The sequence below is a fragment of the Oncorhynchus mykiss genome, chromosome 11, assembly GCF_057628025.1.
Source record: "Oncorhynchus mykiss isolate SJ-2025 chromosome 11, ASM5762802v1, whole genome shotgun sequence".
Lineage (NCBI taxonomy): Eukaryota > Metazoa > Chordata > Actinopteri > Salmoniformes > Salmonidae > Oncorhynchus > Oncorhynchus mykiss.
This window is the reverse complement of record NC_143032.1, coordinates 48,313,150-48,339,866: the sequence shown is the minus strand read 5'-3', so window position 1 is coordinate 48,339,866 and position 26,717 is coordinate 48,313,150. Positions and strand designations below refer to the sequence as shown.

The following is a 26,717-nucleotide window of genomic DNA, read 5'->3' as shown; positions in this document are numbered from 1 at the left end:
GATGGGTACTCGTGTTTTTTTTGTGTTTATTTTTTTTTAGATAAATGATCAGAAAACAAACTGTTTCTGAAAAGGACGCATTGATATTCATGCTCACAACCCAAACATCAGAGTCGACTGACAGATTGGGGTGCTTCGGGTGTGCACAATATAAACCAGCATGTGACACAATCAAACTTTGCAGATAGTAACGACATTAATAGAGAACTGACCATAGAGAATGATAGAGGCCTCTAGTGGCCAAAAGGCAATTTTAGCATGGGCAGCGCCATTGAGGGCTTCCACCATTTTAACGCAGTCAACTGGGTGTGACTTGCATCTTCATTGGCTGATCCCTCCTGAATACCTGGAGTCATGTCCAACCGGCTCATCAGGAAGGATCAGCCAATCGTGAAGAAGAAAATGTACTACGTTAAAATGGAGATAACCTCAATGGCGCTGCCCATGGTGTCAGACGCTATAATGGCAGATAAAGATGAATCTCTATGAAACTGACAGAACCTGTTCTTCACAACTGTTATATCATTATTTAATTAATAAATACCGCTCTGGGCTATACAGAACTTGTCCCGAAGTGAGAAAATACATGGATTGATTCCTCTAGAAATAAAACCAAGACACACTCACTTCAGTTGATAAGTAAAGTTTTTAGAATAATTATGGTTAACAATTATGTTACTGTTTTTACAGAATAAATAGTATCTTACACAGACATGTTTTACATTGAAATTGAGTTTTCAATTACCTGCATTTCACATAGTGCAACCAGTTCCCAAAGACACTTCACAGATTGTGAAGGGACAGTACTTTCATAGAAGTATGTTGCACATTTCCTGGATTTATTTTTCTTCTAATTCATAAAAAGATATAGCGAGATTTCATGACATCGTTTAAAATGGAGGAGTGCCCTCATTAAAACACCAGACAGAGCTTGTGAGGTATCCTCCAGTCTTCTCCGGGACACTGACCATTTCCATTCCATGACTCATTTCTAACCCATTTCAGCATGCTGAAACAATTGATGGAAATAAAATGGGTAACTGTAGTCAGACTGGCACCACTGAAGTGAAAAAGATGCAGTCAGATTGTAGTATAACTACAGTATGCTGCAAATACTGCGTCCAAAATAATACTTTTTTTTTACTGCAGTAATTTTGCAGTGTAACTGCAGTTCAAGGTACCAGTCGACTGCAGTTACTGCATTTTTACTGCAGTTTCAAAACTGCAATCTTTTTTTGTAAGCGAATGATTCGTCAGAGGTCCTTGGGAAGTAAGGAAATATATCGCAGTGATCACAACAGACTGAACATTGAGGTAAAGTCTTCCCATAGTCACTAAGACAAATTGTCATTTCTATTTGTCAATGAGATTAATGGCATTTATAAATGGGGGGGAAATGCCTGTACAGGTATGTTGTACCCCCTTAATATTCCTATACACAGACAAATCGAGCACAGATTTCAGTTAGCAAAGCAATTCAAAACCATATAGAACCTTGTTTAATGCCCATAACATGCCTGTATAATCATCAGAACTAAGTTCTGTTAACCAGTGGCCAGGATATATAAGAGATAGTTATTAAATGGTGCTTAAAAAGGCTTTATTCCCTTTTTTTATGACCAGAGCCATGTCTATGGTTCTGACAACCGCTCAGCGCACACATGTACACCCCTCATGAAACAGTTTTGCATAAAATACTGAATCAACAAATAGGCTATTGCTTTTAAATCAGCCTGTTCATCTTCCACATGATTAAAACTAAGGACCCTTTGCTGCCTCGTCTGCAACCACCTTGACGTTGGAACTACACGTCACTAACAACTGCCCCAAATTGTCTCTTTTTATTTGCCCCTTTGACGTTTTGCATGGTGTAATTATTTCCGATCTTTAGAATATTTTTTTTTTTGTGTGTGTGTCCCTCACAAAAAGAGCAGGGTTATATGTGCAAGAAAGAGTAGGTAAGAAAGGAGAGGTTAGAGAGAGAGAGAGACACACACGCAATGCTTTCAGATTCACATGATCAACCAGCCCATGACAAATAGTATGGTTTGCTCCCTGTGTATACCCTTTTCCACGTGGCTGTAAGGTTACCAGACACAAGTGAGAATCAGTACATGCTTGACACCAAACCTTCCTGGGTTGGACGGTTCAGTGGCGGTAAAGGGAGCATGGGACTTCAATTGTCTGTAAGCAGGCTCAAGTCCTTGTCCTATGTGTTCATGGCTTGATTCCATTCCAAGAGGCATGGCCAATCCTAGTGGATATAGAGAAATGTTCATGATTGACTTCACTGTAACAGATTAGCTTGGGAATGTCACAATTAGGGACATGCAAAGTGGAAAAAACAATGGTTGTCAATGTTGTGTCCGCATGTTGTTATATGACCCAGATATTTCACAGCAAAACATATTTAAAAAAACAGAGCCACTGTATTATCCATTTTCAAATGCAACAAGAAAAGAGACTCCGGAACCATGACAGAAGATAACGGGGACATCTGGTATCAAATAACGGCATGGAGTTTGGTTTAAGTATTGATGGCATCACTTCGGGTCACAAATGCATTGCTGTGTAACATGAATTTGAATACATTAGAGAACAGGCTCCAAAGCTGTTGTCAGGTGACTGACTGTAGTGTGTGTGTGTATGGGGAGAGAGACAGATCGTCAGGATTTAATTCCCTAATTAACCCACGAGGGACAATAAACAGATATGACACAGGCGCCAACACGTGACCACATCTCCGTGGTCAGAACTTGTCGTTGAACACGAGGCGGTGATTTGTCGTCTCTTTATGAAAAGGTGCTTCCGTCATGTTAAAAACAAGGTTATTAAGACTCGCCGAATGACAGCGGACAGTTGCTCGGGTAACATCCTGTTCCAACAGGTAGAACAAAGCTTCATATGATTTTGCTCCAGTGTGGAGTCTATCGCGTGTAATCGCTTGCATTGCATCTATATTGCTTTCCAGTTTGTTTAACGTGGGAGTGCTAGATCCAAGTATCGTTCTGTTAAGCCTGAGAAGAAATAGTAAGACACTGAGCCATTTTAGTTCAGCAATGTGTTAGGTTAAACATTCCTCCTTGTTTCGATTATTAGCATGGGTTTGGTTTTCGGGTGTGTGGGAGTAAAGAGTGACTGTTTCTATTGTGCTGTTCCCACAATTTCTTTAGCTACTAAAAAAATGAAATAAACTCACATGGGCAATGACTGCCACTGGTCAGAACATAAGTTACCATGGTTGCACAGGCAGCAAATAGGGTTGAAAGCCCTTGGGGTGGGTGGAGTTTCCAGAATCCAGACTGATTGGGGTAAAAGAGGGTGGCGCTCTTCTGGTTTCCTAGACTGGGATAAAGATAAGGGGGTATCCTATTTGTTTCGCCTTCAGCTTTGGTGAAGCTCCACTGACTTGACCGGCTGCCACCCTTAGCCTGGGTAAGGAGGATGCTCTTTAGTTGTTTATCCTTTAGTTTTGCTGGCAGCAGACCACGAGCAGGGGGGAGTTTATTTTAGGAGAGCTCAAAACCTGTGTTCATACTGATGGCATAGCGGAGCTTGTCACGCAGGATGCTTTTCTTGCTGTAGTTAGGCAGCTTGAGCAGGTTGAAGCAGGTGGATGAGGTGGGGAGGCGGCCGCCAGGCTCCTTCTTCCGGATGGTGAAGAAACCCCGCAGGACACTGCCCAGGGTGTCCCCCGTGTCCTAGAGAGAGATGGGTGACAGGAGCGTGAAAACACTAACACACGGAGAACCAAAGTAGTCTCAAGGGACTGACTTCCCAAACCTAAGTTCTTCAACTAAAATAGGCGTACTAGTTGTGTGTGCTGGGGCGGCAGGTAGCCTAGTGGTTAGAGCGTTGGGCCAGTAACCGAAAGGTTGCTAGATTGAATCCGCAAGCCGACAAGGTAAAAATCTGCCATTCTGCCCCTGAACAAGGCAGTTAATCCACTGTTCCTAGGCTGTCATTGTAAATAAGAATTTGTTCTTAACTGACTTGCCTAGATAAATAAAAAGGTTAAATATATATACACTGCTCAAAAAAATAAAGGGAACCCTAAAATAACACATCCTAGATCTGAATGAATGAAATATTCTTATTAAATACTTTTTTCTTTACATAGTTGAATGTGCTGACAACAAAATCACACAAAAATTATCAATGGAAATCAAATTTATCAACCCATGGAGGTCTGGATTTGGAGTCAAACTCAAAATTAAAGTGGAAAACCACACTACAGGCTGATCCAACTTTGATGTAATGTCCTTAAAACAAGTCAAAATGAGGCTCAGTGGTGTGTGTGCCCTCCACGTGCCTCTATGACCTCCCTACAACGCCTGGGCATGCTCCTGATGAGGTGGCGGATGGTCTCCTGAGGGATCTCCTCCCAGACCTGGACTAAAGCATCCGCCAACTCCTGGACAGTCTGTGGTGCAACGTGGCGTTGGTGGATGGAGCGAGACATGATGTCCCAGATGTGCTCAATTGGATTCAGGTCTGGGGAACGGCCGGGCCAGTCCATAGCATCAATGCCTTCCTCTTGCAGGAACTGCTCACACACTCCAGCCACATGAGGTCTAGCATTGTCTTGCATTAGGAAGAACCCAGGGCCAACCGCACCAGCATATGGTCTCACAAGGGGTCTGAGGATCTCATCTCGGTACCTAATGGCAGTCAGGCTACCTCTGGTGAGCACATGGAGGGCTGTGCGGCCCCCCCAAAGAAATGCCACCCAACACCATGACTGACCCATCGCCAAACCGGTCATGCTGGAGGATGTTGCAGGCAGCAGAATGTTCTCCACTGCGTCTCCAGACTGTCACGTCTGTCACATGTGCTCAGTGTGAACCAGCTTTCATCTGTGAAGAGCACAGGGCGCCAGTGGCGAATTTGCCAATCTTGGTGTTCTCTGGCAAATAAATGCCAAACGTCCTGCACGGTGTTGGGCTGTAAGCACAACCCCCACCTGTGGACGTCGGGCCCTCATACCACCCTCATGGAGTCTGTTTCTGACCGTTTGAGCAGACTCATGCACATTTGTGGCCTGCTGGAGGTCATTTTGCAGGGCTCTGGCAGTGCTCCTCCTGCTCCTCCTTGCACAAAGGCGGAGGTAGCGGTCCTGCTGCTGGGTTGTTGCCCTCCTACGGCCTCCTCCACGTCTCCTGATGTACTGGCCTGTCTCCTGGTAGCGCCTCCATGCTCTGGACACTACGCTGACAGACACAGCAAACCTTCTTGCCACAGCTCGCAATTGATGTGCCATCCTGGATGAGCTGCACTACCTGAGCCACTTGTGTGGGTTGTAGACTCCGTCTCATGCTACCACTAGAGTGAAAGCACCGCCAGCATTCAAAAGTGACCAAAACATCAGCCAGGAAGCATAGGAACTGAGAAGTGGTCTGTGGTCACCACCTGCAGAACCACTCCTTTATTGGGGGGGGGGGGGGGGGGGGGGTCTTGCTAATTGCCTATAATTTCCACCTGTTGTCTATCCCATTTGCACAACAGCATGTGAAATTTATTGTCAATCAGTGTTGTTTCCTAAGTGGACAGTTTGATTTCACAGAAGTGTGATTGACTTGGAGTTACATTGTGTTGTTTAAGTGTTCCCTTTATTCTTTTGAGCAGTAATATATATATATATATATATATATATATATTTATTTTTTAAACAAACATGTGGCTTAGGACTTTCCAATGATCCAAGTGTTCTCACCTGATCATCGGACACCTCCACACAGCGAATGGAGAAAGGGGGCTTGAGGTAGGCAAAACCCAGGAGGGGTGGTCTCGAACAGCTGGTGACAAACTGTAAAAGCAGAACAACAACAACGGAGGATCACATAACTATACAAGTGCAAAGGGCGTTCTAGAGCAGGGGTCTCAAACTGACAGCCCCGCAAGCCAGCGTAATGCAGTTAACGTATGAACAGTAAAATAGCATTTTATACTGAACAAAAATATAAACGTTAATTGTAACAATTTACAAGAATTTACTTTATTACACTACATAGAAGGAAATCAGTCAATTGAAAATTCATTAGGCCATAATTTATGGATTTCACATGACTGGGCAGGGGCCCACCCAATTGGTAACCAGGCCCACCCACTGGGAAGCCAGGCCCAGCCAATCATAATTACTTTTTCCTCCACAAAAGGGCTTTATTACAGACAAATACTCCTCAGAACCATCCTCCCCTCTTCAGATGATCCCACAGGTGAAGAAGCCGGATGTGGAGATCCTGGGTGGCGTGGTTACACGTGGTCTGCGGTTGTGAGGCTGGTTGGATATACTGCCAAATTCTATAAATTGACATTGGAGGCGGCTTATGGTAGAGAAATTAACATTCAATTCTCTGGCAACAGCTCTGGTGGAAATTCCTGCAGTCAGCATGCCAATTGAACACTCCCTAAAAACTTGAGACATCTGTGTCATTGTGTTGTGTGACAAAACTGCACATTTTAGAGTGGCCTTTTATTGTCCCCAGCACAAGGTGCACCTGTGTAATGATCATGCTATTTAATCAGCTTCTTGATATGCCACACCTGCCAGGTGGGTGGATTATCTTGGCAAAGATGAAAAGCTCACTAACAGGGATGTAAAGAAACATTTTTGAATAATAAGCTTTTTGTTCATATGGAACCTTTCTGGGATCTTTTATTTCAGCTCATGAAACATGGGACCAACACTTTACATGTTGTGTTCATATTTTTGTTCAGGATAGTAACATTTGGGGGTTGTTACTACCTTGAGGAACATGGCCCTTTCCTCAGAGGAGAAGTCACTGGACAGGATGTCCCACAGCCAGATGATGACCCGATGGCTGCTGTGGAAACCTCCATAGTACACTGTGTGTTTCCTGACAACAGGAGAGAGAGCGGGCAGGAAAGAGAGAGCGAGAGAGACCATGTCAGCAAGCACCTTCACCTTGGCTTTACAACCTTACACAGTCAACTCACTGTTCGTTACCCAATCAAATGGGACATTCAAACCTAGGATTATAGGATTTCAGGATTTCCCTACAATGTTTGGGAATTGGCAGGTCGAAGAGCTGTGGAGAAGCTAATTGAGGGGAAAGAGGGTGGAAGGTCACGCACTTGAGGTCATCCAGATCTATCTCGGCGTTGTCCCCGGAGACGAGGCGCTGGACCTCGGGGGTGGAGAACATGTGCAGCCACTCTGGGTTGATGATGCTGCGGAACCCTCGGATGAAAGCTGCCGTTTGCTCTTTTATCTGCGTGTGCATGCGGAAGTGCGCCATCAGGTGGATATAGCTGATCCTGCAACACGGACAACGTCAAAGGTGAGGTTAAGTCAGACTCGGAACACCATGGGCCTCAGGGTTCTCCCCAGCATTTTTTAACAAGGTGGTGCTGCCGAGTACTGTGGGGGAGGCCCAGGGGGGCCATTTCCTATAATCTAGAGCCAAACATTTCCTTTCCTTTTTTTTTTAACATAGTGGTGCAGACAGTCCGCAAGATGGCACAGCGAACCGCTTACATCCTTTGGGGAGAACCCTGGGCCTGTCTAGAAACAACCCTCTAGCCCTTCCGCCTAGGTACTTGTGGAGAACTGAAAAGTTTTGATAGATGTACTAGCGTATTGCTTATTATACCTATCTACCTTGCCCTGTGATAGGCTTGGTAGGACATACACCATATTGATTACACCTATCAGATCTCCACAACTGTCAAAGGGCCGGGTGTAGGGGCTAGGGGTTGTTCCTGGACGGAACCCCACGTCGTCATCCAACCCAACTTGTTATAACTACAGGGACAATAAACAAGAGTGTTAACATCAAATGACATCAGCAAATGTAAAAATATACATGTTTGTTCTAGATACTGTATCTTTCTCACTTGTTTTCATTGGTGACTGGCATCGTCTTTCCTCCAGGAATCAGCTCATGACAGACCAGCTGCGATATGACACGAAGACAGTATTAAGAGACGAGAGAAGAGTTCTGTTTTTCTACATTCAGAGAAAAACTATGGCTTCTACCTGTCCCATAACATCCTCGTCATACGATAGCGTCAGTCCTAGATCACCAACATCCCCGTCGTAGCGCTGGAAAAGGACAAGACGAAGATCAAATAACTATTTTGAGTCGACTTCCACAACTTCGGAGTGATATTGATCACAGAAAGTAGCGACGGATTAACAGCGAAGCAAAAAAAAAACTTCTCAAATCAAAATAGCAGTCACCATAAACCAGGGTCGTGTTCATCAGGCACCAAGCAGAAACAAAACAGACCGAAACAGGGAGAAAGGACCTCATGGACTTATACAATAAGAAACACTCCCTTTTGTTTTCAGTTGCAAATTGTTTTGAATCGTTTTCCATTGCGTGCTGTAATGAACATGATCTCAGGAACTAAACAACTATCAGTGTCTGTGTGTTGGGAGGGGGGGAGGGGTCTTTCTGACCTTAATGGAGGTGAGGTTCTTGTAGAACTCAGAGTCCAGGGAGGGCAGCTCGTCAATGGAGCTATAGAAAGTGCTGTGATGGTGGCCCATGACCTGGCCGAGGAAGAAGGAGGCGAAGGGTACGTCTACCACGATACCCTGAAACACACACACACACACACGTTGATCTCATGGACTATCAGGCTTCGCATCGATAGCTCCATATATAAATTGTGGCAACATTTCTCCAGACCTATCCCTCAGCATTATAGCGGGAAAAAGTGGTGAGTTGGGCTAGTGGCTTTAAAATAAGTCATTCTTGTTACATATTTCATCATTTCACATGAATAACATCCTCTGTGAGCGCAGGCACACCTCATACATGGCTTTTCCGAGCATCTTCCCCACAAACTCAAAGAGCTGCAGGTGGTTCTCGTGGATGTAGGACGTAGGGGAGGGGTACAGCCTCTCATTGCCACTGGTGGTCTATGGGGGGAGACATCAGCATAAAATCAGCAGCAGCAGTGGCTAAAAGTACCTTGACACTATTTGGAATCTTTCAAAAGACTATGAGTGTTAGCTTTAGCCTATCCTGGAGTGCCAGGTGGGCAGTGTATGCACTTTTGAGACTTTTCTATTGGTTCCAGTACAACAGGCAAGCTCAATCAAGCACAGATACAGCACTCAAAATTATTTCAAAAAGTATTTGAAGCAAGGTCTGGAGAGCCAACCTTAAAGAGGTTGAGAGCCGGATTGAAGACTTTCTTGATGATCTCTTCCAGGAACTCCTTGAAGACGCCGTCCTGGTCGATGCCGGCCTCGTCCACACCCAGGTCGTTGACAAACTTCACGCGGATCACACCTTTGATGGAGTTGACGGGCAACCGGCGGAGCTGGTCATAGCCATCCTTATGAGAGAGTTCAGACACAAAGAGTTTGGGTGATCAGTTTGGGTATCAGTTACAACCACCATGCCTGACTGTATTTGACATCAGGCTCTGTGCCAATATGTACCCTTTGCATAACACTGTTTCGAGAATACATTCTTAGTGATATGCTAGTGTGGAGGAAAACATGCAAAAGATGGATACATCCATTTCATACCTCTAACATCCGTGAGCGGCGAATGGTGATATGGGTGACATGCGGAGAGGCGGAGCTGGTCTCCACCAATCCCAAGGTTTCCTTCTCCTTGGTGACAATGTTTCGGAACAGCAGGACCCTCTAAAGTGGGGAGGACAACGAGTGAGACACTATGTGCATTATTGGTATAGTGAAACGACAAATACGAATGCCAGGGAAGGACAAATATTATTTCTGTGCAGACTCACGTTTTTGTGTGGAATGACATGTGGGATGTACTGAAGTAACAGCTGAGCTCTCCTCTTGCCCTTCTCCAGCTCTTGGAACAAAAGGCTAGGCTTTAGATCCCTGGACACAAGGGGTGAAAGAGTGAGTCAGTGAGTTTACCTTTTCAAATATAATTTTTTTTCCCCTACTGATCAGGCCTGGGACAAATACAGTGCCTTGAGAAAGTATTCACCCCTTGACTTTTTCCACATTTTATTGTGTCACAAAGTGGGATTAAAATTGATTTAATTGTCATTTTTTTGTCAACGATCTACACAAAATACTCTAACGTCAAAGTGAGAAAAATTCTGAAATCTAAAAATATTTATGGATAATAAAACACTGATATAATTTGATTAGATAAGTATTCAACCCCGAGTCAATACATTACAGCAGCTAGTCTTTCTGGGTAAATCTCAGAGCTTTGTACACCTGGATTGTACAATTCTTCAAGCTCTGTCAAGTCGGTTGTTGATCATTGCTAGACAGCCATTTTCAAGTCTTGACATAGATTTTAAAGCAGACTTAAGTCAAAACCATAACTAGGCCACTAAGGAACTTTCAATGTCATCTTGGTAAGCAACTCGTGCATAATTGAAAAAAAAGCAACTCGTGCATAATTGGCCTTGTGTTTTGGGTAATTGTCCTGCTAAAAGGTGAATTCGTATCCCAGTGTCTGTTGGAAAGCAGACCAAACTAAGTTCTCCTCTAGGATTGTGCCTTTGCCTGGATCTATTCCTTATCTTTTTATAATAAAAAAAAACTCCCTAGTCCTTGATGATTAGCATACCCATAACATGATGCAGCCACCACCATGCTTGAAAATATAAAGAGTGGTAACTACGTGATGTGTTGGATTTACCCCAAACATAGTGCTTTGAATACAGGACAAAAAGTTCATTTATTTGCCACATTTTTTGCAGTATTACTTTTGTGGCTTATTGCAAACAGGATGCATGTTTTGGAAAAAATGTATTCTGTACAGGCTTCCTTCTTTTCACTCTGTCAATTAGGTTAGTATTAGGAGCAACTACATTGTTGTTGATCCATTCTCAGTTGTTTTCTAATCACAGCCATTAAAAACTCTATAAAATGTTTTAAATCCCCTTTGGCCTCATGATGAAATCCCTGAGCGGTTTCCTTGCTCTCTGGCAACTGAGTTAGGAAGGACGCCTGTATCTTTGTAGTGACTGGCTGTATTGATACACCATCCAAAGTGTAATTAATAACTGCACCATGGGACATTTAATGTCAGCTACCAATAGGTGAACTTCTTTGCGAACCATTGGAAAACCTCCCTAGACTTTGTGGTTGAATCTGTGCTTGAAATTCACTGCTCGACTGAGGGACATTACAGATAATTGTATGTGTGGGGTACAGAGATGGGGTAACATTTAAAAATCATGTCAAAAACTCATTGCACACAGAGTGAGTCCACGCAACTTATTATGTGACTTGTTAAGCACATTTTTACTCTTTCAATTATTTAGGCTTGCCATAAGAATACTTATCGACTCAATACATTTCATCTTTTCATTTTAATGAATTCGTAAAGATTTCTAAAAGCATAATTCCACTGACATTATGGGTTATTGTGTGTGACACAGAATCTAAATTCAATCAATTTTCAATTCAGTCAAATACTTCCAAGTACTGGAGGTGGGCCCAACATGGCTTGCGTGGAGTACTGGGTGGTCAAAGTTGGCACAAATGTTCCATTGGTTCCATTGTGGTGGGAAAGCTTCATCAAGCGCTCCTCAAGCATTTGACCGCTACTGATCACTAGGATCACCTTAGCAGGTTTTGGGAAGTGCAGACTAACTATGGGAAGGATCAGGGATTAGGATAAGTATGTTTCCCGGAGGGGCACTTACTTGCGCAGCCAGTTGTCATCAGGGGAGAACCTTCTCCTGCAGTCCCGCTCGTAAAGCACCATCAGCCAGCCGTGAACGCTGTGGAACAGGTCCAGCTTCTCTCCCTTGGCATTCTCTGTCACAGACAACATCACATTAAGTTAATGCACACACTCAACGACCCTATCCTCAAGACATCGCCTTTGAGTACGACAAGAATTCAACAGAGGGAGGAGGAGACTCACCCAAAATGCCATCCCAGACCATCTTGTAAACAAACGTGTTGAGAAATGAGGAGATGGTTACAAGCTCCTCCGTCTTAAACGAGATCTGCTCTTCGTAAACTTCAATGTCATCCAGGATCCTGTATAACACACAAAGGATGGTCAACATATAACATATACAGTCGTGGCCAAAAGTTTTGAGAATGACACAAATATGAATTTTCACAAAGTCTGCTGCCTCAGTTTGTATGATGGCAATTTGCATATACTCTAGAATGTTATGAAGAGTGATCAGATGAATTGCAATTAATTGCAAAGTCCCTCTTTGCCATGCAAATTAACTGAATCCCCCAAAAACATGTCCACTGCATTTCAGCCCTGCCACAAAAGGAGCAGCTGACATCATGTCAGTGATTCTCTCGTGAACACAGGTGTGAGTGTTGACGAGGACAAGGCTGGAGATCACTCTGTCATGCTGATTGAGTTCGAATAACAGACTGGAAGCTTCAAAAAGAGGGTGGTGCTTGGAACCATTGTTCTTTCTCTGTCAACCACGGTTACCTGCAAGGAAACACGTGCCATCATCATTGCTTTGCACAAAAAGGGCTTCACAGGCAAGGATATTGCTGCCAGTGAGGTTGCACCTAAATCAACCTTTTATCGGATCATCAAGAACTTCAAAGAGAGCGGTTCAAATGTTGTGAAGGCGGCTTCAGGGCGCCCAAGAAAGTCCAGTAAGCGCCAGGACCGTCTCCTAAAGTTGATTCAGCTGTGGGATCAGGGCACCAACAGTACAGAGCTTGCTTAGGAATGGCAGCAGGCAGGTGTGAGTGCATCTGCACACACAGTGAGGCGAAGACTTTTGGAGGATGGCCTGGGGTCAAGAAGGGCAGCAAAAAAGCCACTTCTCTCCAGGAAAAACATCAGGGACAGAATCATATTCAACAAAAGGTACAGGGATTGGACTGCTGAGGACTGGGGTAAAGTAATTTTCTCTGAATCCCCTTTTCGATTATTTGGGGCATCCGGAAAAAAGCATGTCAGGAGAAGACAAGGTGAGCGCCACCATCAGTTCTGTGTCATGCCAACAGTAAAGCATCCTGAGACCATTCATGTGTGGGGTTGCTTCTCAGCCAAGGGAGTGGGCTCACTCACAATTTTGCCTAAGAACACAGCCATGAATAAAGAATGGAACCAACATCCTCCAAGAGCAACTTCTCCCAACCATCCAGGAACAGTTTTGTGACGAACAATGCCTTTTCCAGCATGATGGAGCACCTTGCCATAAGGCAAAAGTGATAACTAAGTGGCTCGGGGGAACAAAACATTGATATTTTGGGTCCATGGCCAGGAAACTCCCCAGACCTTAATCCCATTGAAAACTTGTGGTCAATCCTCAAGAAGCGAGTGGACAAACAAAAACCCACAAACTCCAAGCATTGATTATGCAAGAATGGGCTGCCATCAGTCAGGATGTGGCCCAGAAGTAAATTGACAGCATGCCAGGGCGGATTGCAGAGGTCTTGAAAAATAGGGGCCAACACTGCAAATATTGACTTTGCATCAACTTCATGTAATTGTCAATAAAAGCATTTGACACTGATGAAATGCTTGTAATTATACTTCAGTATTCCATAGTAACACCCGATAAAAATATCTAAAGACATTGAAGCAGCAAACTTTGTGGAAATTAATATTTGTGTCATTCTCAAAACCTTTGGCCATGACTGTATAAGTAAGCACAGAGATGGGATATTGTATTTAGGGCCAGTTTCCTGGATACAGATTAGGACTGAAAGAGGTGCTTCTTAGTCAAGGACTAGACTTAATCTATACTTAGGAAACCACCCCATACTGTATAACGTGTAAGTTATGTGTTAGCATTTCATGGAGCTCACGTGATGAGGTGTCTGGAGCAGTCACAAAACAGCATGAGCATGGCTAGCAGCTGTTTAGACTCCTCTGTGTCGTTGTTCAGGCACTCTATGAACAGCTTGAGCCCTCCTTGGGGTCCTAGTTCGCAGATGAAGGCCCACAGCTTAGGCAGCAGGTCATCCAGGTAGGTTAGGCCTGAGGGGGACAGCACCGAACACAACATGAGAGAATGTGCGTGTGCGTGTGTATGCGTGCCTGATTCAAATGGAACTATGCAGGGACTCACCAGTAAGGATTTGCAGTCGTATCTGGGTGAGCGTGGTGAGGGCTGTCTGGTACAGTACACAGATACTGCACACTTTCTGAACCTCTGCGGAGTCCACCCGTCTCCCGCCAACTGGCTTCAGGATGTTTCGTACTGAGGCAGACTTCTGAAATGCCCGCTTGAATAGACCTAAGAGGAAACCGATCCAATAAGGTTAGTTCATTGTTTTAAAAAACACAACTTATATTATGCACTTCTATAATATAATCTGGATCAAACAACAACAACCCAGGTATGTGATAATAAATCTGATAATGGTGTCAAAATAAATAACCCATGACATTAAACGATTAAGTGCCTGATGAGAAAACAAAAGAGAAACTGAAATACAAATTCGACTTACTCTTGACTGGCAGGTTGTTTTGGGATGTGGTAGGTTGTGGCGGAGGCGTGGGCTCCTGGGTCTCCAGCTTTTTGCTGAGGACGTCACTGAAGAGAGTCCGGATCACAGGCATGCCCCACAGGTACTGCAACTGCTTCGTGACCAGTGGCATGGACTCATTCAGACTGGAGGGATGAAGTAAAGGTTGAGTGGGAAGGGGGTGGGTGGGTGTGTGTGTGTGTGTGAGATCGAGTTGGTCCCCCCTTTGCTGCTATAACAGCCTCCACTCTTCCGGTAAGGCTTCTCCGCCAAACCCAGATTCATCCGTCAGATGGTGAAGCATGATTCCTCACTGCAAAGAATGTTTCCACTGCTCTAAAATCCAATGGCAGCAAGCTTTACACCACTCCAGACAACACTTGGTATTGCCCATGGTGATCTTGGTACGTCTAATCGGCCATGGAAACCCATTTCATGAAGCTCCCAATTAACAGTTCTTGTGCTGACGTTACTTCCAGAGGCAGTTTGGAACTCGGTAGTGAGTGCTGCAACCGAGGACAGACAATTTTTACGCGCTACCGCACTCGGCAGTCCCATTCTGTGAGCTTGTGTGGCCTACCACTTCACGGCTGAGCCATTGTTGCTCCTAGACGTTTCCACTTTACAATAACAGCACTTACAGTTGGCCGGGGAAGCTCTAGCAGGGCAGAAATTTTACAAACTGACTTGTTGGAAAGGTGGCATCCTATGACGGTGCCACGTTGAAGGTCACTGAGCTCTTCAGTACGGGCCATTCTACTGCCAATGTTTGTCTATGTGCTCGATTTCATACACCTGTCAGGAACGGGTGTGGCTGAAATAACTAAATCCACTAATTTTGTAGCTGAATAAACTAGAAAATAACATGGCTTGTGAAAGTATTCATCCCCCTTGGCATTTTTTATATTTTGTTGCCTTACAACCTGGAATATATATACATATACAGTGCCTTGCGAAAGTATTCGGCCCCCTTGAACTTTGCGACCTTTTGCCACATTTCAGGTTTCAAACATAAAGATATAAAACTGTATTTTTTGTGAAGAATAAACAACAAGTGGGACACAATCATGAAGTGGAACGACATTTATTGGATATTTCAAACTTTTTTAACAAATCAAACTGAAAAATTGGGCGTGCAAAATTAATCAGCCCCCTTAAGTTAATACTTTGTAGCACCACCTTTTGCTGCGATTACAGCTGTAAGTCGCTTGGGGTATGTCTCTATCAGTTTTGCACATTGAGAGACTGACATTTTTCCCCATTCCTCCTTGCAAAACAGCTCGAGCTCAGTGAGGTTGGATGGAGAGCATTTGTGAACAGCAGTTTTCAGTTCTTTCCACAGATTCTCGATTGGATTCAGGTCTGGACTTTGACTTGGCCATTCTAACACCTGGATATGTTTATTTTTGAACCATTCCATTGTAGATTTTGCTTTATGTTTTGGATCATTGTCTTGTTGGAAGACAGATCTCCGTCCCAGTCTCAGGTCTTTTGCAGACTCCATCAGGTTTTCTTCCAGAATGGTCCTGTATTTGGCTCCATCCATCTTCCCATCAATTTTAACCATCTTCCCTGTCCCTGCTGAAGAAAAGCAGGCCCAAACCATGATGCTGCCACCACCATGTTTGACAGTGGGCATGGTGTGTTCAGGGTGATGAGCTGTGTTGCTTTTACGCCAAACATAACGTTTTGCATTGTTGCCAAAAAGTTCAATTTTGGTTTCATCTGACCAGAGCACCTTCTTCCACATGTTTGGTGTGTCTCCCAGGTGGCTTGTGGCAAACTTTAAACAACACTTTTTATGAATATCTTTAAGAAATGGCTTTCTTCTTGCCACTCTTCCATAAAGGCCAGATTTGTGAAATTTACGACTGATTGTTGTCCTATGGACAGAGTCTCCCACCTCAGCTGTAGATCTCTGCAGTTCATCCAGAGTGATCATGGGCCTCTTGGCTGCATCTCTGATCAGTCTTCTCCTTGTATGAGCTGAAAGTTTAGAGGGACGGCCAGGTCTTGGTAGATTTGCAGTGGTCTGATACTCCTTCCATTTCAATATTATCGCTTGCACAGTGCTCCTTGGGATGTTTAAAGCTTGGGAAATCTTTTTGTATCCAAATCCGGCTTTAAACTTCTTCACAACAGTATCTCGGACCTGCCTGGTGTGTTCCTTGTTCTTCATGATGCTCTCTGCGCTTTTGACGGACCTCTGAGACTATCACAGTGCAGGTGCATTTATACGGAGACTTGATTACACACAGGTGGATTGTATTTATCATCATTAGTCATTTAGGTCAACATTGGATCATTCAGAGATCCTCACTGAACTTCTGGAGAGAGTTTGCTGCACTGAAAGTAAAGGGGCTGAATAATTTTGCACGCCCAATTTTTCAGTTTTTGATTTGTTAAAAAAGTTTGAAATATCCAATAAATGTCGTTCCACTTCATGATTGTGTCCCACTTGTTGTTGATTCTTCACAAAAAAATACAGTTTTATATCTTTATGTTTGAAGCCTGAAATGTGGCAAAAGGTCGCAAAGTTCAAGGGGGCCGAATACTTTCGCAAGCACTGTATATATATATATATATATATATTTGTAAAAAATGGGGGGGGGGGGGTGTATCATTTGATTTATACAGCCTACCACTTTGAAGATGCTAAAAAAAAATTGCATGCATGACTTTTCAACCCCCCAAAGTCAATTATTTGTAGAGCCACCTTTTGCAGCAATTACAGCTGCAAGTCTATTGGGGTATGTCTATATAAGCTTGGCACATCTAGCCACTGGGATTTTTGCCCCTTCAAGGCAAAACTGCACCAGCTCCTTCAAGTTAGATGGGTTCCGCTGGTGTACAGTAATATTTAAGTCATACCACAGATTCACAATTGGATTGAGGTCTGGGCTTTGACTAGGCCATTCCAATACATTTAAATGTTTCCCCTTAAACCACTTGAGTGTTGCTTTAGCAGTATGCTTAGGGTCATTGTCCTGCTGGAAGGTGAACCTCCGTCCCAGACTCAAATCTCTGGAAGACTGAAACAGGTTTCCCTCAAGAATTTCCATGTATTTAGCGCCATCCACCATTCCTTCAATTCTGACCAGTTTCCCAGTCCTTGCAGATGAAAAACATCCCCAGAGCATCATACTGCCACCACTGTACTTCACTGGAGGGATGATTTTCTGGGGGTGATGAGAGGTTTTGGGTTTGCGCCAGACATAGCGTTCTCCTTGATGGCCAAAAAGCTCAATTATAGTCTCATCTGACAAGAGTACCTTCTTCCATATGGTTGGGTAGTCTCCCACACGCCTTTTGGCGAACACAAAACGTGTTTGCTTCTTTTTTTCTTTAAGTAAAGTATTTTTCTGGCCACTCTTCCGTAAAGCCCAGCTCTGTGGAGTGTACTACTTAAAGTGCTCCTATGGACACTCTGCTGTGGAGTTTTGAAGAGTTATCTTTTTTAGAGTTATCTTTGATCTCTTTGTTGCCTCTCTGATTATTGCCCTCGTTGCCTGGCCCATGAGATTTGGTGGGGGGCCCTCTCTTGGCAGGTTTGTTGTGTTGCCATATTCTTTAAAAAAAAATTACAATGGAGTTAATGGTGCTCCGAACCCTGAACTGTACTTCTCCACAACTTTATCCCTGAACTGTTTGGAGAGCTCCTTGGTCTTCATGGTGCCGCTTGCTTGGTGGTGCCGCTTGCTTGGTGGTGCCGCAGACTCTGGGGCCTTTCAGAACAGGTGTATATATTCACAGATCATGTGACAGATCATGGAACACTTAGATTGCACACAGGTGGACTTTATTTAACTAATTATGTGACTTCTGAAGGTAATTGGTTGCACAATATCTTATTTAGGGGCTTCATAGCAAATGGGGTGAAAACATATGCACGCACCACTTTTCCATTATTTATTTATTTTACAATTTTTTTGAAACAAATCATTATTTTAATTTCACTTCACTAATCTGGACTATTTTGTGTATGTCCATTACATGAAATCCAAATAAAAATCTATTTCAATTACAGGTTGTAATGCAACAAAATAGGAAAAACGCCAAGGGGGATGAATACTTTTGCAAGGCACTGTATATTTTCTTCAAACGATTTTGGAATGAAATTCTGTGTTGAGCGGTTAACAAATTAACAGGTCCTCATATATGATGAGTTATTTATGCAACTTTAGTGGTGAAACAAACATTGGGCTACATGTTTTGATTTTTAATACATTCTGCAGGATGTGACTAATGATTTTCCCTTTTTACGCATGAAAAGCATGAGCGCTGCTTTGTTTAATTTTTTGCACAGGCTGCACACACTTTATCAGTCTCTCATTCACAATTTGACAAGCAATTGATAATGCCTAGCGGTCATGGTGCCCTTGGATAAATATAATAATTCCTTCCCCCAGCTGAGTTCTCCAAAGCACCTCTCACTCACGTGGCTTTCTCAGATACCGCAATTCTTATTAGTCAATGACCGTCACGTGATCAGGTCCTTCTCACAGGCTACAAGTGAACACACACATCTGGGACGCAACTGTGCTCGTACTTATCAAATTCTGAGGCGCATATTGAAGATGTTGGAAGGCCAAATGAACAGCAAAAGCACTATCCTATGTCAATCTACTAACTCCCATAGTACAAAAGTTGACCTATTCTATTGGTGCGAGAAATAAATATTCCAAACATAATCTGGGACAGTTGTCGAATGCGACAGATCCCAAATTAAATACAACCACTAGCATAAAAAAACATGTTTAAAGCAATTGGGCTGATGCAACAGATCATAATATTTAGCTCATTGATTGTCAACTAGATTAAGTCGTGGGACGATATTTTCTTGAGCGGAAGGTCGGGTGCCAGAACTTATTTACAAATAATTTGTGGACTGCAAATTGGCCACAAGAAGCGCAAACCAATATAATGTTTGATTAAAACATAATCATTTTAAACCTTGCTTACATTTGTATACGATCACATCTCTCCATTATACGTTGGAATACTTGGGAGCAGATTTCTTAAATTAAAATCACTTGGAGCTGATTTCCTGGTGTTTTTACAGTCTTATGTCCAACAATTAATTGAAAATGTTTTGAAAGTTTTTTTCCTCAGAAAACCTGGGGGGCCAAATAAAACCACCCATGGGGTGCCAGTTGGGGATCCCTGGTTTAGCTTAAAATGTTGATAAACTATTAGGCTATTTCTTCACATTATAAGCTCACGGCAGTAGGCTATAACAGTGAATATTGAGAATGCAATTAGCGGGAATATACCATTCTCAAAAGTGACCGCAAATGCGATTATACATGTAATGCTTTATTATAATTATTATATATGGCAACAATTATCTTCCCCAAACTTGAAACTCGGACGCTGCCAGGGCCTCCCGAGTGGCACAGTGGTCCAAGGCTGTGCTACTAGAGATCCTGGTTCGAGTCCAGACTCAGTCGCAGCCGGCCTCGATCGAGAGACCCGCGGGGCAGCACACAATTGGCTCAGCGTCATCCGGGTTAGGTAGGGGAGGGTTCCGGGTTAAGCGAGCAGTGTGTCAAGAAGCAGTGCGGCTTGGCTGGGTTGTGTTTAGGAGAACGCACAGCTCTTGACCTTTGCTTCTTCCCGAGTCCGTACGGGAGTTGCAGTGATGGAACAAGACTATAACTTCCAATTGGATACCACGAAATGTATGCTAGTTAGGCTCCTATGTATGCTAGTTAGGCTCCACACCAGTTGTAAAGCAAATTAATGTTCTTAATTTTAAGAAGTTATTTGGCCACGCAAAGGGGTTTGCGACTATGATTTGAAAAAGTTGCAAAAAAAGGCATGCACTGTTTCTTGCCTCACTGCACAGAGGCTGGGCATCATTCACAAGTGATACTATGTCATTCACAAGTGATGGGCTAATATTGTCAACAATCAGACTATTCTTGATTTAATCTAGTCTTTACATATACTAAATAATATATGTGTGAAATTTGTTTTGATTTAGAATGGACCATTAGCATGACCTGTCTCAAAACAGGGGCATGGGAAAGAAATACATGTTATCTATGCACTTAAATAGGGAATGGAGGACGCTTTTCCCATGGTTCACTTTCATGCCAGCCAGTAAAGAGAAGCAATGTGCTTACTATTAGGAAAGTTGAGAAATAAATATAGTAGGTCTAGCCTATAGAAAACTGATAAGATCCTCCTCTCTTTAATAGAGGCCATCAAAACTCTGTTTTCTGGGGGCCTCCCGAGTGGCGCAGTGGTTAAGGGCGCTGTACTGCAGCGCCAGCTGTGCCATCAGAGTCCCTGGGTACGCGCCCAGGCTCTGTCGTAACCGGCCGCGACCGGGAGGTCCGTGGGGCGACGCACAATTGGCCTAGCGTCGTCCGGGTTAGGGAGGGATTGGTCGGTAGGGATCTCCTTGTCTCATCGCGCACCAGCAACTCCTGTGGCGGGCCGGGTGCAGTGCGCGCTAGCCAAGGTTGCCAGTTGCACGGTGTAGCCTCCGACACATTGGTGCGGCTGGCTTCCGGGTTGGATGCACGCTGTGTTAAGAAGCAGTACGGCTGGTTGGGTTGTGTATCGGAGGACGCATGACATTCAGCCTTCGTCTCTCCCGAGCCCGTACGGGAGTTGTAGCAATGGGACAAGATAGTAGCTACTACAACAATTGGATACCACGAAAAAGGGGTAAAAACATTTTTTTTTTTTTAAACTCTGTTTTCTCAATTGCATAGCCTATAGAAATATTGCACAACATGAGCTCATGGGCTCTCATTAAGTATTTGATTAGATTTTCGTTTACATTTGTCAGAGTGATTAGAGGGACTGAGTACAAGGCAGTTAGCAAGTTGGTAAGCTACTAAAGACCATCAGCAGTATCAGAGCTTGGAGAAGGCTAATGACTCGTGACTGCCGGTGTGGAGTAACGCAGACACCATAACTGTCCTAGTTGAGATCCCATTTCATAGCCCAGTCCCAGATCGGTTTGTGCTGTTTTGCCCCTAAGGTCATTGACACTTGATTTTGGAATGACAACAACCATAAGAGTCGGCAAGAGAGCACAAACCGATCTGTGATCAGGCTATGAGGATGTCTCACTGACCCGTAGTCTACGGTTTGGGAGAACCAGCCAAGGACAGGGTGCCAGTGGGTGAGGTTAGATTTCTTCTGGGACACGTATCTCTGGCAGTAGGACAGCATGTCCGTCAGTTCCGTCACAAAGTGGTTGGCCTCCTCCTCCAGTACTTTCTCGTTGAGGTAGCCCAGGTGAATCAGGTTACCTACAGTACAACAGGATGAAATGGAGGCCCCGCAGAGCAGCAACCCCAAATAACTGATTCAATATGTTTCCCACAGCACCGCACAGAGAAAGACAAGAAAGAGAGAGACAAAAAAAAGGCAACTCAAACATGCACACTCACAGTAGTAGCCAATATTTCCATAGAATAGATATGAGAGTCAGTGTAAACGGCCCTACCCAGTAAGCACAGTGTGTGGCTCCCCTCCAGGCAGACACAGATGTCGACACACTGCTCCTCGCAGCTAAGGAACAGGATGAACTTCCTCAACAGGTCGTGGGTCTGGATGGTGGTCATGCACTGCACAGAGACAAGCACACACTCAGAGGCTTTGTCATTGTACAAGCTATTATATGTTTATACAATAATGTCTATATATCTGAAGTGGCACCCTACACGGTGCACTAGGTAGAGAATTGGCTGCAATTTCTTCTTTTTGAGTGTTTAGCGTTTACCTCTGGGGTGATGGTGTAGATGTGGGAGACAACTGCTGGGACAGACATGATGTGGATGAGGAGAGACCTCAGCAAGTTGTCAGAGAAGTGAGCAGCAATGACAGGTCTGTAAAATAAAGACAAGTTACACTAATGGCTCCCGAGCCTTCTTCAGCTCCAAGCATTCCTAAAAGGTGACCAAGCAGATCATACACTATGATAAGATAGGACCTCATATTCCATGAAGCTAAGCCACTTGATTTTTTTTTCTTCCAACAAACCCAGTTACAGAGGGAAGTGTGAGCAAGCAGAACATTGGGTATATACAACAATAGATCTGGCCCAGGCTCTAGTGATGCAGAGACAATTGATCCGTGGTGGTCAAATGGGAATGAGAGAGCTTCCAGTGGCCACTCACCTTAATGCCAGTGTGAATACTGCTGTGAGTGTGCCCTTGGTAAGTGAGGGTCTGGAGCGTGCCAATCCGTTGGTGAGTAGAATCTACCAGGGAATACAAAATTGCAGAAACCACCAATAAAACATCAGCAACATAATAATAATTCTAAAAGCCCTGATGAAAAGATGGAAGATGTCGTATGAGTCACTGTACCTGCAGTATTGAATAAAATCCCTTTTGATTGAGATGCCCCATGATGTTCTCACAGATCCGGGTCAATGCTGGTCTGAGGGCCTCGCCTACCACAGAGGGAGAAAAAAAAAATGGAGGATTCCACTTTGTCTTTTTCCTTTCAACATCAAGACACTTATATAGAGGAGGTATGTGTACTGCAGCAGTGGTTTGACCTGAGACCGACCTTTCCCTCTCACTATCTTCCAGGTTGATGTGTCTGTGAAAGTCACCAGCATAGTGAGGTACAGAGTCACCAGCTTATTGTCCTGCATGATGTCAGGCTACAAGAGACAGAAGGAAGAAGGGGTGTAAAGATCCAATTATAACATTTCAATATTTAAAATGGTACACCTGTTTTCTTAAAGAAGGTTATTATCATCAAAGCATTCTGATTTACCTTTAATTTTTTCAGGAACTGACAGGAGATCCACAGGAGATCTTTAATCTGCTTGATCCAAGGGATGGTGAGGTCTTTAGAAAGAGCCAATGACACATACCAAACCTGATAACAAAGAACAATACATTATTATATATAAAGTCAGAGTCAATCACACCCTGGGTTAATTCAAAATCTGTTCTCACTGATGATTCCTTCACTATAATCATACTCACTTTGGGCTCATTTTCAACATCCATGCTGCCAAGAATGTAGCGACAAAGCTTCTCAAATCTCTGTGTAGTTAAAAGCATCATAGCTGGTTAGTTATATGTACACTAAACAATCTCAAGTACTATACTGATATGTAATCATTCATTTGCCTTTCAATTAGTAAATAAGAGACATCATCCTGTAAGAGACAATTAATAATGATGTACAAAACATACATTCAAATCAGTGAGGGTAAAGTGTAGGGGTTAAAGAACTTACCAACTTATCATCTTGGCAAAAAATGAATAGTAACTTCTGTGCAATTTTAAAAATGGATAGTGCGTTTCTTTTTGTGGTCCCGGCATCTTGGAATAAGTCATCAACTTCTTTCCTAGTAAGAAAGAGAGCATTCATACATTACTTCAAAAGGTTTATTCACAAACTAGTCTCATGAAAGATTGTGTGTCCTAATGCATAACAGCACGCATTGCTTGTAAAGCGAACCTTATTTGTTTCTGGAGTCTGCAGCGACAGAGGAATCTCCTGACCAGCGCTTGAATTAGGGTGGCTGCTCTGTCCCTTGCTTTGTACCCCTTCCTCTCCTCACGTGCCTGCCTGGCTTTGTCCAGAAACTCAGACTTGGAACTCTGAGCTGCACTAAACATTGTGCACCCCTAAGGTCAGGCAAAATGGACAGACTTAGTTGGTGCTGAAACATAATAGGGATGAATATTCATGGTCAAATTAACACATCTATAGTCTCAGTGTGGTAAGGGGAGGGGAAGAACCATACACTGGAATAGAATATGAATACATTCAAATTAAGGTATACCTGTGTTTTCCTCTGGTCTTGCCTAGACCTTTGCAGCTCAGAATGCGCTATGCTTCTCAAGTCATTTGTACATCCTCGAGATCCAAGTTTTTAGACACCCTTCGAGAGCTATAGCTAGCTTGCGCTTCGGTTAGCCCAGCAAAAGCTACAATTGTCAACTCTAGGAAAATAACTATTTAAATAACATATGTAACATTAACACGTCATTACAACTTGAGACCATGTTAACTAGCTAGCTAAATTGACGACGTTGTCTGGTCTCAAACGTTGACATTCCTAAGGCAGGTAGCTAGCTAGCAACATAAACTATGTTTTTATCCAATGGACAAACTGACAATGTGGTACCAATCAATTGTATCGGTTAGTTAGCGTACTACAGTAGCGTTAGGTAGATAACTAGACCCGGCAAATAACTCGCTAGCTTTTGTCGCCAGTCAGCTAGCTATTATGGTTAGCTAGCTAGCTGTGTTGGTTAGCATAGCAGATTAGATACTTCATCGCCACCAATTGATTGATATACTTGTCAAAGCATTTTACTAACATGAAAAACGAAATAAAACATTACTCAATAATAACCGAACGTTCACTGGAAATGACACCCTCATTAAGTAGAGTCCGTACGCTGTTTCAAAATGTAAACAATACACATTGACTGCATCCAATTTAACCATTAATCCTTGCACTGTCGCACAGAATATATTGTGAGTGGGATGTAATTGTGTGAGAGTAGACACTTACATAATAATTTCAGTATTGATACATTGTATGTATACTGAACTATTAGCATTTATTTTGTCACAATTACTCTTGTTTGAACTGGATCTCTTCAATTTAAGCGTTTGATGCAACTTATAGGAACTATAGGTATTGCTATGAAAAGGGGGGAGCTATTATTGGTTACTCCTTTGTGGGGCGGAAGCTAATTAGTGACGTATAACAATCCAACGCTATTTATGGCTTATAAAGAATCACTTGTTGAATCTTTTTTTTTTCTTCATGTTTACCATTCTCATAGCAGCAGGATATTATGCTGGCAGAACAATAGCGTATTTAGTTTTCTCTATATAAGAGTCCCAGTTTTGCTTCTGTCCCTCTCCTCGCCCCTACCTGTGCTCGAACCAGGGACCCTCTGTACACATCAACAACAGTCACCCACGAAGCATTGTTACCCATCGCAGAGCAAGGGGAACAACTACTTCAAGGTCTCAGAGCGAGTGACGTCACCAATTGAAACACTTAGCGCACACCCGCTAACCACATCTGGAGCCCCCACAAGGGTGCGGGCTCAGCCCCCTCCTGTACTCCCTGTTCACCCATGACTGTGGCTACATACGCCTACAACTCAAATATAAAGTTTGCAGATGACACAACAGTAGTAGGCCTGGTTACCAACAATAACGAGACAGCCTACTGGGAGGAGGTGGGGTCTTGGCCCCTAAGACCATCACAAACTTTTACAGAAGTACAATCGAGAGCATTCTGTCGGGCTGTATCACCGCCCGCAACCACAGGGCTTAACCACCCGAGCCATGGCCTGTTCATCCCGTTATCATCCAGAAGGTGAGGTCAGTACAGTTGCATTAAAGCTGGGATGGAGAGACTGAAAAACAGTTTCTATCTCAAGGCCAACAACTTGTTAAATAGTCATCACTAGCCGGCTACCACCCGGTTACTCAACCCTGCACCTTAGAGGCTGTTGCCCTATGTACATAGACATGGAATCACTGGTCAATTTAAATGCAACAACAGTCACTTTAATAATGTTTACATACTTTTTTACTAATTTCATATGTATATACTGTACTCTACTGTATTTTAGTCAATGCCACTCAGACATTGCTCATCCTAATATTGATATACTTCTTAATTCCATTCCTATACTTTTAGATTTGTGTGTATTGTTAGATACTACTGCACTGTTGGAGCTAGAAACACAAGCATTTTGCAACACCCGCAATAAACATCTGCTAAATATGTGTATGTGACCCATAAAATGTGATTTGATTTTGATTTATGTAGTGTAGGTTAAGAGGAAGAATAAACTGATATCACAATATGCCTTGCTCATATCGATATCAAACAATATATCGAATTGTCAACATTGGTGCCCACTACTAACCCTAACCCTAACCTTAAATAAATAACACATTTATATTTAAATATCATTTAATTATTAAGAATATATCTTCATTTCATCAGTCTGCTGTCTCCTTCAAGCATAAAACCTTAACTTCTTTAAACAAAGTAATTTACTCTCCAATAACTCATATAGGCAACAACACATCCATTACGCCGATCCTCAACACAGGGGCCCTACAAGGGTGCGTGCTCAGTCTCCTCCTGTACTCCCTGTTCACCCATGACTGTGTGCCCACACACGCCTCCATCTCAATCATTAAGTTTGCAGATGACACAACAGTGGTAGGCCTGAATCACAACAACATTGAGAGAGACTACAGGGAGGAGGTGAGGGCCCTTTTTCAGAGCAGTGCCAGTCAAATAACCACTCCCTTGACATCAACAAAACGAAGGAGCTGATCGTGGACTTCT

General features: G+C 43.3%; 1 protein-coding gene across 4 annotated transcripts; it reads right to left on the bottom strand.

Moving 5' to 3' along the window:
• Positions 1 to 627: 627 nt before the first annotated feature.
• Positions 628 to 25,062, bottom strand: LOC110535760 (ubiquitin-protein ligase E3B). Of its 4 annotated transcripts, XR_002475305.3 has the most exons (28): positions 24,168 to 25,041; positions 23,840 to 24,009; positions 23,615 to 23,726; positions 23,359 to 23,418; positions 23,144 to 23,248; positions 22,931 to 23,027; positions 22,726 to 22,811; positions 22,534 to 22,616; positions 22,137 to 22,242; positions 21,861 to 21,981; positions 21,486 to 21,663; positions 14,375 to 14,538; positions 13,993 to 14,160; positions 13,730 to 13,901; positions 11,853 to 11,971; positions 11,629 to 11,743; positions 9,736 to 9,835; positions 9,509 to 9,628; positions 9,136 to 9,312; positions 8,780 to 8,890; positions 8,426 to 8,563; positions 8,000 to 8,065; positions 7,858 to 7,916; positions 7,096 to 7,278; positions 6,746 to 6,857; positions 5,714 to 5,806; positions 3,200 to 3,701; positions 628 to 2,254 (listed from the first exon to the last, which is right to left on the bottom strand). XR_002475305.3 is itself a non-coding variant. In XM_036935556.2 (27 exons), exons 2-27 carry the CDS (start codon positions 23,998 to 24,000, stop codon positions 3,510 to 3,512), a joined length of 3,198 nt encoding a protein of 1,065 aa, XP_036791451.2. In that variant the 5' UTR covers positions 24,001 to 24,009; positions 24,906 to 25,062; the 3' UTR covers positions 628 to 3,509. The 4 variants fall into 4 exon arrangements, 2 of the variants coding, with proteins under 2 accessions (XP_036791451.2, XP_036791449.2); XR_016484507.1 differs by having other exon boundaries at positions 628 to 3,701; positions 9,509 to 9,657; XM_036935556.2 differs by having other exon boundaries at positions 628 to 3,701; positions 24,906 to 25,062.
• Between the last annotated feature and the right edge of the window lie 1,655 nt (positions 25,063 to 26,717).